The 15,808-nt window shown below is 38.8% G+C and overlaps 1 protein-coding gene across 2 annotated transcripts; it reads left to right on the top strand.

The window, feature by feature from the left end:
- The first annotated feature begins 348 nt into the window (after positions 1-348).
- Positions 349-13,818, top strand: NDC1 (NDC1 transmembrane nucleoporin). 2 transcript variants are annotated; one of them, XR_015914037.1, is made up of 18 exons: positions 349-416; positions 528-648; positions 1,944-2,045; positions 2,464-2,638; positions 3,122-3,260; positions 4,258-4,366; positions 5,476-5,527; positions 5,868-6,000; positions 6,675-6,767; positions 7,174-7,255; positions 8,150-8,305; positions 8,718-8,972; positions 9,095-9,213; positions 9,474-9,524; positions 10,539-10,602; positions 11,469-11,569; positions 12,531-12,653; positions 13,516-13,818. XR_015914037.1 is itself a non-coding variant. In XM_088537032.1 (18 exons), the coding sequence occupies exons 1-18, from the start codon at positions 375-377 to the stop codon at positions 13,577-13,579; spliced, it is 2,019 nt and encodes a 672-aa protein (XP_088393158.1). In that variant the 5' UTR covers positions 349-374; the 3' UTR covers positions 13,580-13,818. The 2 variants fall into 2 exon arrangements, 1 of the variants encoding a protein (XP_088393158.1); XM_088537032.1 differs by having other exon boundaries at positions 12,493-12,653.
- Positions 13,819-15,808: the final 1,990 nt, after the last annotated feature.

The following is a 15,808-nucleotide window of genomic DNA, read 5'->3' as shown; positions in this document are numbered from 1 at the left end:
GACACCCTGTTTTACTGGAGCCATGGTGACCTGCTTTGAAAAGACATGTGAAAACGGGGGGGTTAGAAACATCATTTTGCCTCGGTGCTTCAGATCTGCCGCCCGCCGCTAACGGTCATTAACGGTCACTAACGGCCACCCCTCAGCCCCCCCCCCGACGCCATCTTCTCCCGCACCCGGCGCGCGCCGCGGGGCACGCCGGGACTTGTAGTCCTCGTTGCGGCTCGCGCGCCGTCACTTCCGCTCGGGGCGCCGGGAGGGCTGTTCCCGTTGGCTGGCGGCCGCGAGGCCGGGCAGCGGCCGGCGGAAGTGGCGCGCGGCCGGCGGGGGCGGCCGTTGCGCGGCGGAGACTTTGAACGGCGGCGCGGGCGGCTATGGGCGCCGGGCCGGGCCCGCAGCAGGCGCTGCTCCGCCAGGTGGGCGCGGGTCTCGGGCCGAGCCGGGCCCGCAGCAGGCGCTGCTCCGCCACGTGAGCGCGGGGCCGCGGGCCGCGCCGCGGGGCTCGCTCTCACGCTCCGCTCCCGCAGGTGCTGGGCTGGAGGGCGGCGGCCGCCGCCGCCTGGTCCGTGCTGCTGCTGCCGCTCTGCACCGCCGCCTTCGTCGTGCTCAGCGCCGTCGAGCCCTTTCACCCGCTGCGATGGATCTCCAGTAGGTGCCCCCGCTCGGGGCTGCGGGACTGCGCGCGGGGAGCCTCCCTCGAGTCCGTACAGGGGCCGGGAGCCGGCGTTCCCACCCGGGGCCCTTCTCACTCGCTGTTGGGGAGCGCCCCCGTTAGAGACCCCGCGCTTTAACGTGGGGCTTTGCCGCGTGCCGTTCCGCGCCGAGCGCAGGGAAGGCGCGTGTTGAGCCGCGCCAGGCGGGGCGTCCCCTCCCGGGCAGCCCCCAGCACGGGAACGGCTGCCCGCGTTTCTGTTGCCTTTTAGACTCCCTTAACTCCCTGCTCGTGGCAGGCGTTGTTTTAAATACTCTCTTACAGAAAGTATGTTTGAATGTGAAGTGACCCCAGGTTAATGTTTTCAATCAATTTGTAAAAGAAAGCAGTTTTAGTTACAGTCCGTGACTGGATTTCCTTTGACTTTTTTTGTTAATTTGCAGCTCAGTGTTTGCATTTTTCCCTCTAGTGCTTTGGGCTGAGAGAAGGGGGATAATCTGATTACAGCATGATATTTCAGTTTTATTTTGTGCATTTTTAACACTCTTTGAGATGAACGTTTCTGTGTTGCTTGTAATTATGAAGCCCTAAATTTCTGTAAGTAGAAATTACTTTTGCAAGCTGACATAGTTATATTCTTCAGAGAAAAATCCATCTGTATGGCTTAGCTCAATATTTGGAAACGCTTCCCCTTTTCACCTAGGGCACCTGCTGTTTTTATAAAGTGCCAAATGCCCCTCTAGCTTCGGTGCATTGCATCGTAAATGAAACTGCAGAAGTAGCCCAAACTTTTCCTTCAGTGTTTGCACGCAGAGCAGAGAAAACAAAGAAGTGTTTTAATGGAAACGTGATAGCTGGGGTTGTTTAGCTGCCCAAGGCAGAGACTTGATTTCTTTTTCCCACTGAAAGTTTGAAACCCTGAAAAACAACCGAACCAAAACAATTTACTCTGTAGAAGGTTCCTTATCTTTTCAGTGTGTTTGGCTGCAGCTTTTATCAAATGTCACAAAGCTGTGTTAGTTCAGCTGTTGTTTTAAAAACAAAAAAGAACAAAGCTTTCAAATTGAGCTACAAAATTGTTATTGTTCATTTATGATAAACTCGGTTATAGAGTATTTTCTGTGAAATTTAAATCTGGTTTCAACCAGTAGTATTGTACAGCTGGGCTGATCTGGGATGAATTAATTAATTCAGGGTTCATTGCTAACTGCTTAAATGTTGTTCTCCCATATTTAATATATCTGTGTAATGTTCTTATGACCTTGTGATATTGTTTTTTCTTTATTTTTAGATTCTTTCAACGATTTATATACTTCCTATGTCATCTTTTGTATCCTTTTGATGTCTCTGGTGATACTAGTAATAAGTATCTTCAATGTTGAATTTTACACAGGTGGGATATGTGAATTGCTTAAGAGGCTCTGATACCTGAATTACAAATCTTTCTAAACAGTTACCCTTTTTATTTGATGTACACAACCTTCTGCATTGTGTATACTAATTTAAAAATAAATTTACCAAAGTTTATTTTTAAGCAAAGTACTTTGTCAGGGAAGCAATGGGTAAATACAGAGGGGACTGTAACTCTAGTAGATTTGTTTGTGTCAGAAGATAGTGATTTTCAAAACAGAGAACGTTCCAGATTCCTCAAGAGTGTCTTCAGACTCTTTAGCTGAGTTGCTTTATTGGTTTCTTTATCTTCTAGTGACTGATTTCTCCTCTAAAAGCTCCTTTGGTACCAATGTTAGCTCTTTAAAATGAAGCATCTCAGGTGTAGCAAATGAAAATTCACTTTGAGCTTTTATTTGCAGTTGTGCCATCAATACCATGCTCTCGATTAGCGCTGGTAGGAAAAATTATTCACCCCCAGCAAGTTATCCATTCAGTTGTTCATGCTGTCATGGGAATGCTGGTTGCTTGGTGTGCTGCAGTTATGACAAAAGGGAAGTTCCAGTTTCTTGCTGTGCCCTGCACTTCTTCAGACAGGTAATTACTTGTGGGTGTTAGAAGTGAATTATGCAAAGATCTTTTATTGTAAGATACTTTTACTACATCCTTTTTTTGAAGAAAATAGTAAGATTTGAGTACTAAGAAAAAAATGAGTTAATATCCTGTGCTAAAGGATAGGAAATAACGCTAATTTGTTTAGATTTTACAATACATTATAGAAATACTGGGTCAGAAACTCAAAAAAACTGAATTGCCATGATTGTTGATGAAAGCTGAATGATGAAAGTTTAGTTGTCCTTGAACTAGATCTTGGACTTTTGGTCAACATGGCATATTTTAAAAATACTGGTGGCGCCCTCATGCATGAATTACAAAAACAGGTGTAGGGATTCATGCTTTTTTGGGGAAAAAAAAATCTATCATAAATACTGCTCAGGATAGTAAAAACAAATTTGATTACATGAGGCTAGAATAGTTGTGTTTTTCAACTCACAATTAATGTCAAGTTCTTTATTTTAGCCCAGATGCAGCTGTTCCTCAGATATGTCTGAATGAATATCACCTCTTCTTCCTGCTATCTGGAGCTTTCATGGGATACAGTTACAGTCTCTTGTACCTTATTCACAATATGAATTATTTGCCATTTCCAATCATACAGGTAAGAAATTTAAAAGCCTTCAAAAATAAAATGTCTAAACACAACAGTGAACAAAAGCCCCTTGATTATTTATACTTTTGAATAATGCAGTAGCACCTCTCCGTTGACAAGCTTTCGCTAATTGATGAAGCGTCCATGTAGTTAGCTTCAAATGCCAGTAGTTTTCATCTTCCTCTTCCTATCGCACCCTTTCAAATAAGCCTAAAAATTGAGGATGGCAGGACTGTAAAATTTACATTCCTCTCTTAAATGAAAGAGAGGGAGAGACAGTACAAATCCAACTCATTTGGCAAAATGTCTATAAATGAGGTTGCCTCTGTTAATGTAAAATATTTAGATCATGATCATTCCACTTATTATACCCTATTTATTCTGTATTATGATTTTTTGTTTCAAGTAAACTAAGCATCGAGACATAATTGATAGTATTTTTTTTAATAATATTGTTATATATATATTTTTATTCAACCTAGCTGGTTTCATTTGCATATACTTTCAGACAGGTTTCTTTGGTCTTTTGGAAAAACGTTATTTGTGGAATTCTCTCTCTTTTTTTTTTTTTAATGGAGAAATGATGGAGCAGTGCAGTACTGCTTTTAGAATTGGTATCAGCTCACACTTGTTTGAATTTTCTGTATGTTTTAATCAAACACCTGAGTCTAAACAAAATCCAGTGGATGAAATGCTCTCCTCTTGGTTTTCTACTTATTTTGCATTAAAAAAACATTTTTATAAACAAGAAAACAAAGTATAAGTCAGTTTTCCCTGTCCATGCCGATAAAAGGAAGAAGGATGAAAACTAGAGATGGTTATAACACGACAGAAAGAGGCTGGGAGAATAAGTACTAGTTTTAACACCTGGAATTGCCTTAATCTTTTAAATTCATCTAAACTTGAAGTATACTGCATTTAAATTACCGTATCCTTTCTTATCATTTAAAATTATATATTCCGCATACAGAATGCTAAACTTTTTTTTTCTTTTTTTTTTTTTAAGCAATACAAGTACTTACGTTTCAGACGATCGTTGCCTCTTCTTGTTAAACACAGTTGCGTGGAATCGCTCTATTTGGTTAGGAACTTCTGTGTCACGTACTACTTTTTTGGTAAGGATTCCTTAAGTTGTTACTGCTGCTGACACTCGGGCACATTATTTCTCAATCTTCCAATAACTTGCTCAAAACATATAGCCTTGTTTAAAAAGTAGGCAGAGCTAACACTTCTCTCAGGTGGTGATAAAAAGCACAGAGCTTGAACCTGAGTAGTATTTGTGTAACAGCAGTTTTTGCAGCCTCACAGACCCTTGGGCAACATATAAGAAGTGTCTCTTCCCCAAAGAGATTAATACCTTTATAAGAATTCCTAGTCTGGCTGATAACGCTGCCATCGTTTTGTATTTTTCGAGGGTGAAGACAGTGGGGAACACTAGTTTCTTAATGGTAACATAAAGAGGGGTTTCAAAACCTAAAAGGATGATGTTTAACAAGTGTACATTTTCAGGGCATTGTTTAAATGTGAGTCCTGATTTGTGGCAATGTGAGAGAGTAGTGAAATTCAAAAGCTTTATTTTAGTCTGAAATTATATTTTTTCTTCTTTAAATATTCTCTCTATTATAGTAATTCCATTATAATATGCACAAGCATCTCCATGCCTTGGACTGTTCTTTCCATTGCCTGATTTTGGAGTTATAGTCTCACATAGCTGAACCTGAAATATCAACTGTGTGTGTGTGTTTTTATTATATACTAAGTATCTATCTATCTATAGATATGCTGTATATGTTAGAATATGCTAAAATCAGTTCAATTTTATTTACCTTAGGTGATAAGCGATATAGAACATGCCGCATTTTTAACTTTCGATTGATCTCTAGAAAAATCTCTACTGGTACTTGAGCTGTGCTGAAAAATGATTATTAAATTGCTATTAACCTTCTTTTGTCAGTGAATAAATACAAATAGCTCCAGTGTGCTATAAAACAAAACATAAAATTTGTAATAGGATGAACATCTTTCACAGTATAGCTGCTCATCTGAAGTCTTCCTTCATTCCCTTGTTTGAGTTTCTAAAGAAAACAAAAAGATGAATTGTTCTGTTATGTGCACATGAAAAGGCCAGTCCTCGTCTTTATACATTTATTCTACTTCTGACTTGTTCCTGTGTCTGTGTTGGCTGTGTCATATCTGCTTACAGTGTTTCTGTTTGGGCCCACAGGTTACATCCCAAGGGCGTGGATAACCACCACAATGGATCTTCATATAGACAGGTGGGCAGTATATTGTGCTGAGAACTTACAGGACAGTGTTGCCAGCAGCTCCCTCTGTTAAAAGTCTTAGTGACTTATTCTGGCTGTGCCATAGGATCTATGGTGTTCTTAATACTTTAATTGACTGAAACTGTTATCATGGTTACTTACTCATATTTCTTTAATTTTATTAATTCCTAGCTACTGAAAAATTAAAAGGAATAAATGGGATTTTTGTCATGTTTTTTTCAAATAAATGAGAAAAGAAAAATGCATCTCTGTTCTTTAAATTGCTACTATCCTAACACCTTACTATTGGCATCCTCCATAATAAAAACACATTGTCTTGTTTTATCTGCAGTAAATTGCATCCTCTTGACACTCTGAGTGGTTTATTGGATCTCTCTTTGCTCTACCATGCCTGGCTATGTGGGGTATTTCTTCTGATGACCTGGTACATTGCATGGTTACTCTTCAAAATTTATGCTACAGAGGTTAGTACTTGATGACAATGCTAAAGGCCTTTCAGCAGTGTTGCAGAGATAACACTTTTTCAAGTGTGGTTTTACTCAGAATTAGCTTAATTATAAATTCCCTGATTTTGCAAGACTGATATCTGAGAAGCCAAGAGAGTGCTAGGGGTTAAATGACCTTTCTTTTGTCTCCCCTAAATCAAGCAAGGCTGTGCTGCTCACAGAGTTAACGTGTTTGCAGCAGTGCCTTATTTCCACCTTTTCTTGTTACTTCACCTCTGTTTCTGTGTCCCCCTTTTCCTGGTCTTATGACTGATGCTGAGTCCAGGCAGATGCTCCTGGGGCCACCCTAACAGAGAACTTTGTGCAGCTTGAAGTCAGCACAATGCTCATTTAAATATATAGTTGCTCTAGAATAAAGCTGAGACCATGACTTAAGAAAATGAAATCTTACATATGAAGAATTAGAGAAGGCTCTTTTTGACTAATCTAGGTATACTCTTACCAAAATACAGAGGACATAAATTTATTACATCTTGGGAACTACAGGCTAGATTATAGGAAGCTGAAGCATCTGAGCATATGCTTTTGTAGTTGTTCATCATCCTCTGACAAATGTCATCTTGGGTTTGGTCCTTTACCAGTTTTTCTCAGGTTTTGCTCTGTGTAACACAGCTTCTGATGTTTATATTTAGACACATCATTTTCCTGTCCAGCCAACTTTTGCTGAGGAGACGGACCAGTGTCTACCTAAAATTTTAAACAGCAACCCTCCCCTCATTATAAAGGTAATGGCATCACCAAGGTGTTCCCAGCTGGATGTGTGCTGACAGCATCTTTTCCAAAGCCTCTAATCAGATCTTCTGTTCAGCAGCTACTTTAAGGTGTCTGTTCTTCTAAAACGCTTGTCAGATCAGCCAACAAGGGAGTAGCTCTTAGTGGTGAAAACTTGTTTGGTAGTGACATCTGCTGGTGCTTTCCAAGCTCTGTTACTATTACGGTGAAAAGAGACTCGTTTAGTTGGGAGTGAGATGCATTTGATTTGTCTGTAAGTGAGGTATGCTAGTGTAAAACAACATATTAGATTAATATTGAATGAACTCATTTTTTGAGGACTGCATTTGTAAAGATAACTCATTTTTATGAAGAACCGTTGGATCTTTGAATGAACTAAAACTTTTCCTTTCGCTGCAGTTTTTAGCCTTGCAAGATTTGATGTTACTTTCCCAGTACTCTCCTGTTCGTCGCCAGGAAGTCTTTAGTCTTAGTCAGCCAGGTAATTATAAACTGTTCCATAGTGATTCCCTTTTTAAAAAGTGTTAATCGAATATTTTTATAAGTTATAAATGTGAGGCATGCTAGATGAGCCAAGAGACCTTATAAATAAAAATACCCTTATGATGTTTTTTCCGAAAAGAATGCTTAATTATCTGTATTCATATTGTTTCACCCACTAAACTCTGTAACAGATAGTGGTGCCTGTTGTTTGATTTGCATGAAAGGCCTGAGGAGGAGCAGGTCTCGGGGTACTGAGAGCAGAGGGTTCTTGAAGATCACTTGGTCAAACAGTCCAAACTGAATGATCTAGAAGATGTGCATTAAAGCCTAATGTTCTGATGTGACCGAGATAGGAAATAAAGGATAAATTTATGTCACCACTAGAGCTGTGGTGACTGAAACAAACAATGCTGTGATTTCAGTTAGTATACAAGTCTCTTGCCATATGCAAAGATATGACAGAGAGAGTTGGTTGAAACTGCCTAGAGGCCTTGAGGAAGCTTTTGTTGCACTTCATCAGGCATTCCAGTGTTTTTACTACTTCAAAGCTGTTTACCATCACAGTTGACATCATTTTTGTTCATTTTGGTCGTTTAGTAGACTTCAAATCATGTTTTCTGCTTGTTTAGTGGGTTTCACTGAAGTTTGAGTCACTGGAAAATAAACTTTGTCCATGTTTTCATCTTTCCCAGAGTATTTAACTAAACAGAGTGGAAATGCACTGTGCCATTTTAATAAAGGGTATTTAATAAATATTAATAATTTAATAAAGGGACTGTACCTTTTCAAGTTTATGCTGTGGAAGCACTATCAGAATAGCTACAACAATGCACATCTTGATTAAACATGCATTTCATACTGCATTTTATGTCATTTGTGTGTGTACTGCTAGGTGGGCACCCACACAACTGGACTGCAATATCAAAGGAGTGTTTAAGTCTTCTGAGTGATCTGACCCAGAGGCTGATCCTGCAGCAGGAGGCTGCAGCAGCAAATGGGAGAGCAAAGCAGCCAGGAGGAGAACTGAAGATATCTCCACAGACTCCAGGTACGTGAGAAAGGTTCACAACTGTTCGTAAAGCTTGAAAATACCTCTAGATTATAGGCGCATTAGTCTCAGTTTAGTTGAGGGGAGAAACGAATTGCAGGTTTTCCTTCAACTAAACATATATAGATTTAAAAGTGCTACTCCCCCAACCACTGCTTCTTTTTGTGCTCTTGTTGTACAAGCACTAAAATAGCAAACAGTAAACTTGGAAAGAGTGTTATTGAGTTTGTTTACTGTGCATGATGTTTTGTTCAGTACAGTATTTTTTTCACATTTGCATGAATTAGAAAGTCTCCTAATTATGTTTTTTTTTAATGTTTTAAGTGGTAGAACCTGATGCAAGGAGAGCATCAGGTATGCTCTCTATGTATGCGCCAGCCTGTGTGTCTTCAAACAGTGTCCTTTTCATTAGGAGCCATTGCGACAGAAGACGTGTCCTTCCAGCTGCAGAAGTCTGATGTCGTTCCCAGGGCTCCCATGCCTTCCCTGGTTAAATCATCCCTGTTGCCTTTAAAGACATCACCTGGCTCTGATGTTGGTACACCTTTCAGTTCACCTGTTTTAAATTCTAAGGCGGGTATTCTGGATTTAAACTCTCCTTGGCATGGATCAGTCCAAAGTCCCCATGTTATGAGAAGAGGACCGAAGCTGTGGACATCAAATTCAGGTAGAGATTTTTGCAACTCTGCTTGTTTTTAGCCATTTAGTCGTTGGCATAGTAGACATTGGCATAGTGTCAGTAGAGTGACCGTAACCAGTTTTTCTGAAGGTGTTTCATTTCTCTTGTAGATCTGCAAATGAATGGTTCTCGCCAAGAACCCGTCCCGGTGCTCTCTGTTGTGAGGGCCGGCGGTGAGGCAGCACAGCCCAGCTTTATTTACACCTGGCTCCAGAACAAGCAAGAACAGGTAGAGTAAAAGTTGTAGTACAGATGGGTTAGAGCCAGTGCAGCTTAGGTGTTCTTCTTTCTTGAAAGGACTTTCGTTCTGTTGAATAAATACTTCCTTCTCCCGTTAGCTTGCGTAACTTAAGAAACCTTCCCCCACCCTCTCTCCAGTTCCTTTATCTGCTTTTTGTGAGAAGATGTTAAGAGTTGAGAGCCAGTTATGCATGTGCCTTGAGTTGAATAAAGGCAATGCTTTTAATAATCTGCTTTACTTCTTTCCAGATAAAAAACTTCTTATCAAAACGAGTACTGATAATGTATTTCTTCAGCAAGGTAATTCTGATCTTACGTTTTGTGGCTGTACGTGGCCTCCGAATGCATGAGCATATGGTTTCTACTGAGACACCATGTACCTTTCTATACATAGTAGTAATAGTTCGGAAACCTCTGCCTTATTCTAAGGTTTTACAACATTCCTCAGACTCCAAAACTTTATAGTTACTGTGAGTTTCAGTGAGTAGCAGTAGTATCCCATATGTTCATTAAGAAGCGATTCTAGGATCACGTCCTAGAAAAACGGAGCTGAGAGCTTAAATTCAGTTGGTTTTGTATGCTGTTTATTAGATGAAGTGGCCTTTTAGGTGAAATCAGTTAGTTTTTGTCTGGTACTGAGAGGAATTCTTTATAGTTTTTCTCCATGGGTGGAGTAGCAGGATATTGGGAATTACTCCTTACAAAATATTTATACTAATATTACTATTACCTTTCAGGTGAACTTGAACTCTTAAACTTGCTTAGTATTTACACAGAGAAAAAAAATGAGTAGTTCTCTTATAATAGAGTGCTAGCTCAGTTAAGCTTTACAGAGATTTCCCCGTCTACCTCAGATCTTTGTGGTTTTTTTGTACATTTAAATGTTTCCTGCAAGTGAGGATCATGTTTTTACATGCAGGTCTTTTCTGTGCAAGTGAGAATTGTTTGTACTTACATGTGCAGGAGGGTTTTCCAATCAATTGTAGACTGAAGATTGAGTAAGGCAGGAGGATCAAGAAACAAGCATGGGGAAATTACCTAGTCTGTGTAGCCCTTGGAGAGTAATTAGCTAAGCAATACACACTATATTTGGGAAATCCCGGCCATAGTTACAGCTTTGCAGTCTGTTCTGTTCAAAGGGATTTTTTTTTTCTTGAAAGACCAGAATTTTCTGTGTATTCTTGAAGATCTATCAGCCTTGCTCATCTTTTCTGAGGGGAAAACGTGATCTTGTTGTGTGTGTGTTACTTTGAAACCTGTAATTCTGGTGCTGTTTAACTTGAGTGCATTTGGAATTCTTTGGTTTCTTCTCAGCATCCAGAAGCCTCTATCCAAGCTGTTTTCTCTGATGCCCAAATGCACATCTGGGCATTAGAAGGTAAGAAGTTTCTCTTCTTGTGTGTTCTGCTTCTTTACTACTTGGGCTACTGTAACTAAAATGATCTAGTTGCAGATTTGGTGTCCCGCATCTGCTTTGATTAAAACGTGTGGCTGTATTTCAGATACCAACATGAATAAAGACTTAAGTCATTTGATTGCCTTGAGATCCCGTGCAAAATCTTCTCGTTTGTGTACAGTAGACATTAGGCTGCTACATCTGAAGATTCCTATATTTGTTTGTTTCCTTTGGCTTATCTCTCACATGAGTCCATGTATCACTTTTATAGTATTTTCAGTAAGAAATCTATGATGTTTTACAAAACCATTTTTCTGAGTAAAGGCTCTAAATCTTTTCCTGTGAATAATAGACAGTTCAGAGAGAAAATGATACTTTGCTTGGGATTTCAAAATCAAGAGATCCAGCTATATGATAAAGTCTCAGAGATTATGCAGATAATTTTAATGGTTCTTGCATTTTAAAAAGGCAACACAAAAGCACTTGGGTAGTAAGTTACTACCATAGCGATGACAATGTGTGGTTGTACTACAGAATTTGGACTTCTTGTTTTCAAGGTTTTTGTATTAAGTTCACAAAGTGAACTGAAGTGGAAAGAGGAGGCTTTTCAGCTTTTATTTCACATATTATCAACCTTGAGCTATTATACATGTTTCAAACCAGGGACTAATTTAGTCGTGAAGCAAGCCAAAGCTGAGGTAACTAATCTGGCTGCAGTAAGTCCTGAAGAATTCCACCACGCTAGTGAGATCTTCAAGTTAAAATAGCATCTGTCCAATTTTTCAAAGCCTCAGAAGAAATCAAGTAGAAGAATTCAGAAATTATAACAAACTTTTTTTTTTTTAAAGGTCTGTCTCGTTTGGTAGCTGCCTCATTTACTGAAGACCAATTTGGAGTTGTCCAAACCACACTGCCAGCTATTTTGAACACTTTGCTGACTCTTCAGGAGGTAAAAAACATGAATTTTTCTTTATTGAAAAACAAGCTTAGAAAGGAGAAGTCATTCTGTTGATTTTATTTTTTGCCTGTGTTGACCAATTATAAGATTGAAGTTCTCACCACTGTGAATTTTCTGATCTGTGGTTAACTTAAACTACTGATTAACAGATTAAATAGTGGTAATTAGCTAGTTACCACTGTTTTCGGCATGAAACAGCTGAATAAAGTCCTTGCCTTCGTCTATGTAGAGGAGAAAAAAAAAGATTCTTAATGGAATGTTTCATTTCAAAAATAAATGGTACTAAGTGCTCCATCCCTTACTTAAGGGGTATTGCTTAAAATATAGTATTGTAATTGCTTAGTTAGGACTTTAGTTGGCTGTATGCCTGCAACATGACACACGTGGAGACACTGCAAGTCACAGCAGATAAATCGGTGCAGCGTTTCTCTACTACTACTGTGGCGTTGCTCAAATTACTGATGTTTGAGAATGTGTATTTAAAATAAAAATTGTTTCCAGGGCCTATTCATGTCTTATTGATAGAATCATTTTATACTGCCCTAATTGAGATTCTTGGAAAGAGTTTTGAGGTTATTAAAATTCTTCAGTGCAAGTCATCTATTTCAAGAACAGGCACTGAGAAATAAAAACAAATATTTCTAAAAGGTTAGGTTTGTTCTTCTATTGCAGTGTGTTCTGGTTAGCATTTAAGACTTGTTAAAATAGAATCTTATTTCACAGAAGTTGGTTCTCTCTTCATGTTGCTGGCCAGAAAATACAAGGTTAAATTCTGTCTGCAATACACTTGTGAATATCTTGGTGGAATTTCTGAACTTGTGGTTTCTTTTTGCTTTATTTGACATAAACATGTTTTATTATGAAGTAATTGAAATGAACAGAAGAAACAGCTTATTTATGTTTTTCTCTCTCAGGTTGTAGACAGACATTTCAAACTGCCTCATGTTTCTAGCAAACCTCCCAGGATTTCAGGAAGTTTGGTGGACACATCCTACAAAACCTTACGATTTGCACTTAGAGCATCTCTGAAAACAGCACTGTACCGGATAACTACTGTCTTTGGAGAACACTTGAAGTAAGGTCTTTTTCGTAATTGTTTTCTTGCTAAACTTACTTTAAATATTTCTATAGGACCTATGAAAGGGGAAGCCTGTGCAAAAATCCATTCAGGACATTATTTTGAGATGGCATTTTAGTATTTTGATTTGTGGAACCTTCAAAATTTTGGGGTAGTATTATGGTCCCTCTTAAAAGGTCAGTTTTTCACAGATTTCTGGACAGCTTTTCTAACTGACTTTTTATGGGCACTTTAAGAACAATCCATTAAAAAATAATCACTAATAAATTTTAGCAGTTGAATAGAAAGCAAATCAACTAGAGACAATTATCTGTTCCATAGAGAGAATCCTAGGAGGAGCCCAGATAGTCGTATACCCCAGGTTCTTGGTTTTCTGGTGCTGGTTTTTTGTCTGCTGCTATCACAGCAGTGGACTTTCACATTTGGTTTCTGAACACATGGGACTGAGATGCTTCTTCAGCATCTGTCCAACTCTTTCTTTGGGGGTGAATCGTCACTTAGTTTGCAGTGCTAGATATACTATAGATTATTTTTAATGAGGATTTTTCTAACTTGAAAAAAAATCATTTTTACAAGGTAAACAATTGCTTGTGTGTGTTAAATAGTCTGTGTTTCTAGGGACAAATGTCTTTTAATAGTGGAAGGTGTTGAACAATCTTAGAAGCTGAGAAATGATGAGCAATGAGAATGAAGATAAAAATTAGTATTTCTTTTGGTCTTGAAATACAGAATTTGCATGCAACTGGATTTTCTGAATTTCAGCCTCAGTGTACCTTGGTTTCTGTGTGTGCTTGGTTGTGACATGAGGCTTTATTTTTATGGTTTATGTAAAAATCTTATGTTTTGCATTTGTTTTTAGTGCAGTACAAGTATCTGCAGAACATAAGAAAAGACTACAGCAGTTCTTGGAATACAAAGAATAATTCAGATTTTGAATTGTGTTCAGCTTGTGTTCAGCACTCTTGGTAAGAAGCAAATGGGACTAATGGGCCTTTCTATGTTGGCTGTTTGGAAAAGTATGTGGAAGTGCAAGTCACAACAAAACTCGGAATTGTACAGAACCTCTTCTGTTTTTTGAATCAGTTTCTTTTGTATAATAAAACTTTTAAATTAATTTTGCCTTTTTTAATATCACTTACAAATAAAGTCAGTTCTTACTGTATGCAAGATTCCTCTTGACATTTTCCACGATTGGAGTTAAGTGGATTTGCCACTTAAAACCTTCACTTTTTTTTTCACCCTGCTCTTTCCCTACCGTTTCCTGTTAAAGGTGTCAGTGAAGATTTGCATAGATACTTGGTGTGCCCAAGTGTTTCATAAATCTAGCTGATAGCACTTCTTGTGCAGATGCAGTATGTACTTTAAAAGTAGGAAACAGATACCCCATAAAATCAAACATGCTACTCTTAAGATGAAAATACTTTGAGTAAGATAGGGGTTCAGCAGCGCTTTGTGAAGACACAACTAGTGACAGTGTTTTATACAGCTGCTCTTGAAACCTGGCTGCTTGGGTTTTGTCTTTAAGGTGACCTTTGAAACTAAGTTCTGATCTACACCAAAACATGCAGGAAGCATTACAGTATTTAGTAAATCTCTTCCGAGTATGACCTTGTGAGTGAACTCTGAGAAGTTTGGATCAGCAGACTTCTGTTAAGGTAGATGGGGAAAAGGCTGGTTTGTAATAACGTATATTATTTTGATGAAAAATGTGACCTTTTCAAAAGCTTTAAGCGCTTCACTTGGAAGCTACCCATCCAAATTGTTTCAAAATGTGATATATATTTTTTAACCTTGCTTTAGTTATTGTCATAACTCCAGTTGAAAACATGTGAGTAACATAAAGTGTGGAAATACAGCTGCAGTACCTTGCATGAAACTTATCAAGATAAAAGTTAAACAGTCTTAGAAATGGATTTATTGTGATGAGGGGACAGCAAACCTGGATCATTTTCTTTCCATTTTACTTAGAGCTGTTCGTCCTGTGTTTCTCTGGAGTACCAAAGATCTGAAGATGGCTGTGGTGTCAGTTATGTTGGTGTGATGACTTGATCAGCTGATAAGAGTGGTTTGTAATAATTCTATAGTGGCCCTTTATGCTTTAGGAAAAGAGAGAGGAGAGAAGAGAGGAAAACCAAACAAACTGCATGTTGCTTTTGTGCCTCAAACCTGAGGCACTTAATTTTCTTGAAATTCAAGTACTGCACATGTTAGTTCTGATATCCAGACTGAGCTATACTATTCCCTTTAGACTGAGTTAACGTACAGCAAACACTGTAAGGTGATGGACAGCCTTTTATTATATTTAAAGGTTAAACCCAAAGTCTTTTAAAGTTTCCCCGGGCTTAACTTTTACAACAGATTTGACTATTACGTTCAAATCTCTTGCGTGTTGGGCTTATTAAATAATTTAATTTGCTCATGATCACATTTGCAGCGTGCACCTGGAGTTAAAATGGTGCTTTAGCTAGTACCTCAGGTGTAACCAAAATACTTTGGTTGAACATTTTAAATACTTATTTTCATGGATTTAAACAGGTGCAGAATGTTTTTTTTATTGCTGTGGCATTTTGCACAATATTCCCACAACTGTAAGCTGTGAGTTGTAATTAACAGTGTTATGGCTGTCAGCAGGAGGCTTAAAATGCAGACTTCTTTTTGACACCAAAGTGCTTGAGGTCTGTCCCTGTGTTGCAGTGGGGATTTGCACACATCTGCTTATGTGCATGTGATTCATGGCATTCTCAGCGTATGACAGAAGAGCTTTCAAAAGCTGATTGCTTTGTGGTTTCACTAAAGCTACAATTTTAAAAAAGCTGTAGCTGCCTTCTCTGTCCCCCTCCTGCCACACTTTTACTTAAAACCCAAAAGTGCATCTTCTACACCCTTATGAGTATAAGGGCACAAAAATTTGAAGTGTTGGGTGCTCTGTGAAGATGCAGTAACTGATTTACATGATTTGAACAGAAATAATAATATTGTAGTTCTGGCTTTCAGCAAAATTATACTCCTCTGTGGCAAGCAAAGGTAGTATATTGGTATTTTAACACCTCTTCCATACTTAACATGAAAATAATTTCTGTGAAACTTCAGCGAGGTATGAGAAGAGTCTCTAGTTCATCTCTGCATTCTGAGTAGTGAGGAAAGATAGTGTT

The sequence above is a fragment of the Tinamus guttatus genome, unplaced genomic scaffold (genome assembly GCF_059628265.1).
Source record: "Tinamus guttatus ecotype Peru unplaced genomic scaffold, ASM5962826v1 Tinamus_guttatus_pri_ptg000044l, whole genome shotgun sequence".
Lineage (NCBI taxonomy): Eukaryota > Metazoa > Chordata > Aves > Tinamiformes > Tinamidae > Tinamus > Tinamus guttatus.
Note: the sequence above shows the minus strand (reverse complement) of the source record. Positions and strands in the feature narration are given on the sequence as shown.

Excerpts from the sequence above, each read along its gene's own strand:
- NDC1 (XM_088537032.1), top strand. The coding sequence starts at position 375 with ATGGGCGCCGGGCCGGGCCCGCAGCAGGCGCTGCTCCGCCAG. Across the intron at positions 6,768-7,173 it reads ACCCTCCCCTCATTATAAAG|TTTTTAGCCTTGCAAGATTT; the intron begins GTAATGGCATCA and ends CTTTCGCTGCAG. Across the intron at positions 10,603-11,468 it reads GCACATCTGGGCATTAGAAG|GTCTGTCTCGTTTGGTAGCT; the intron begins GTAAGAAGTTTC and ends TTTTTTTTAAAG.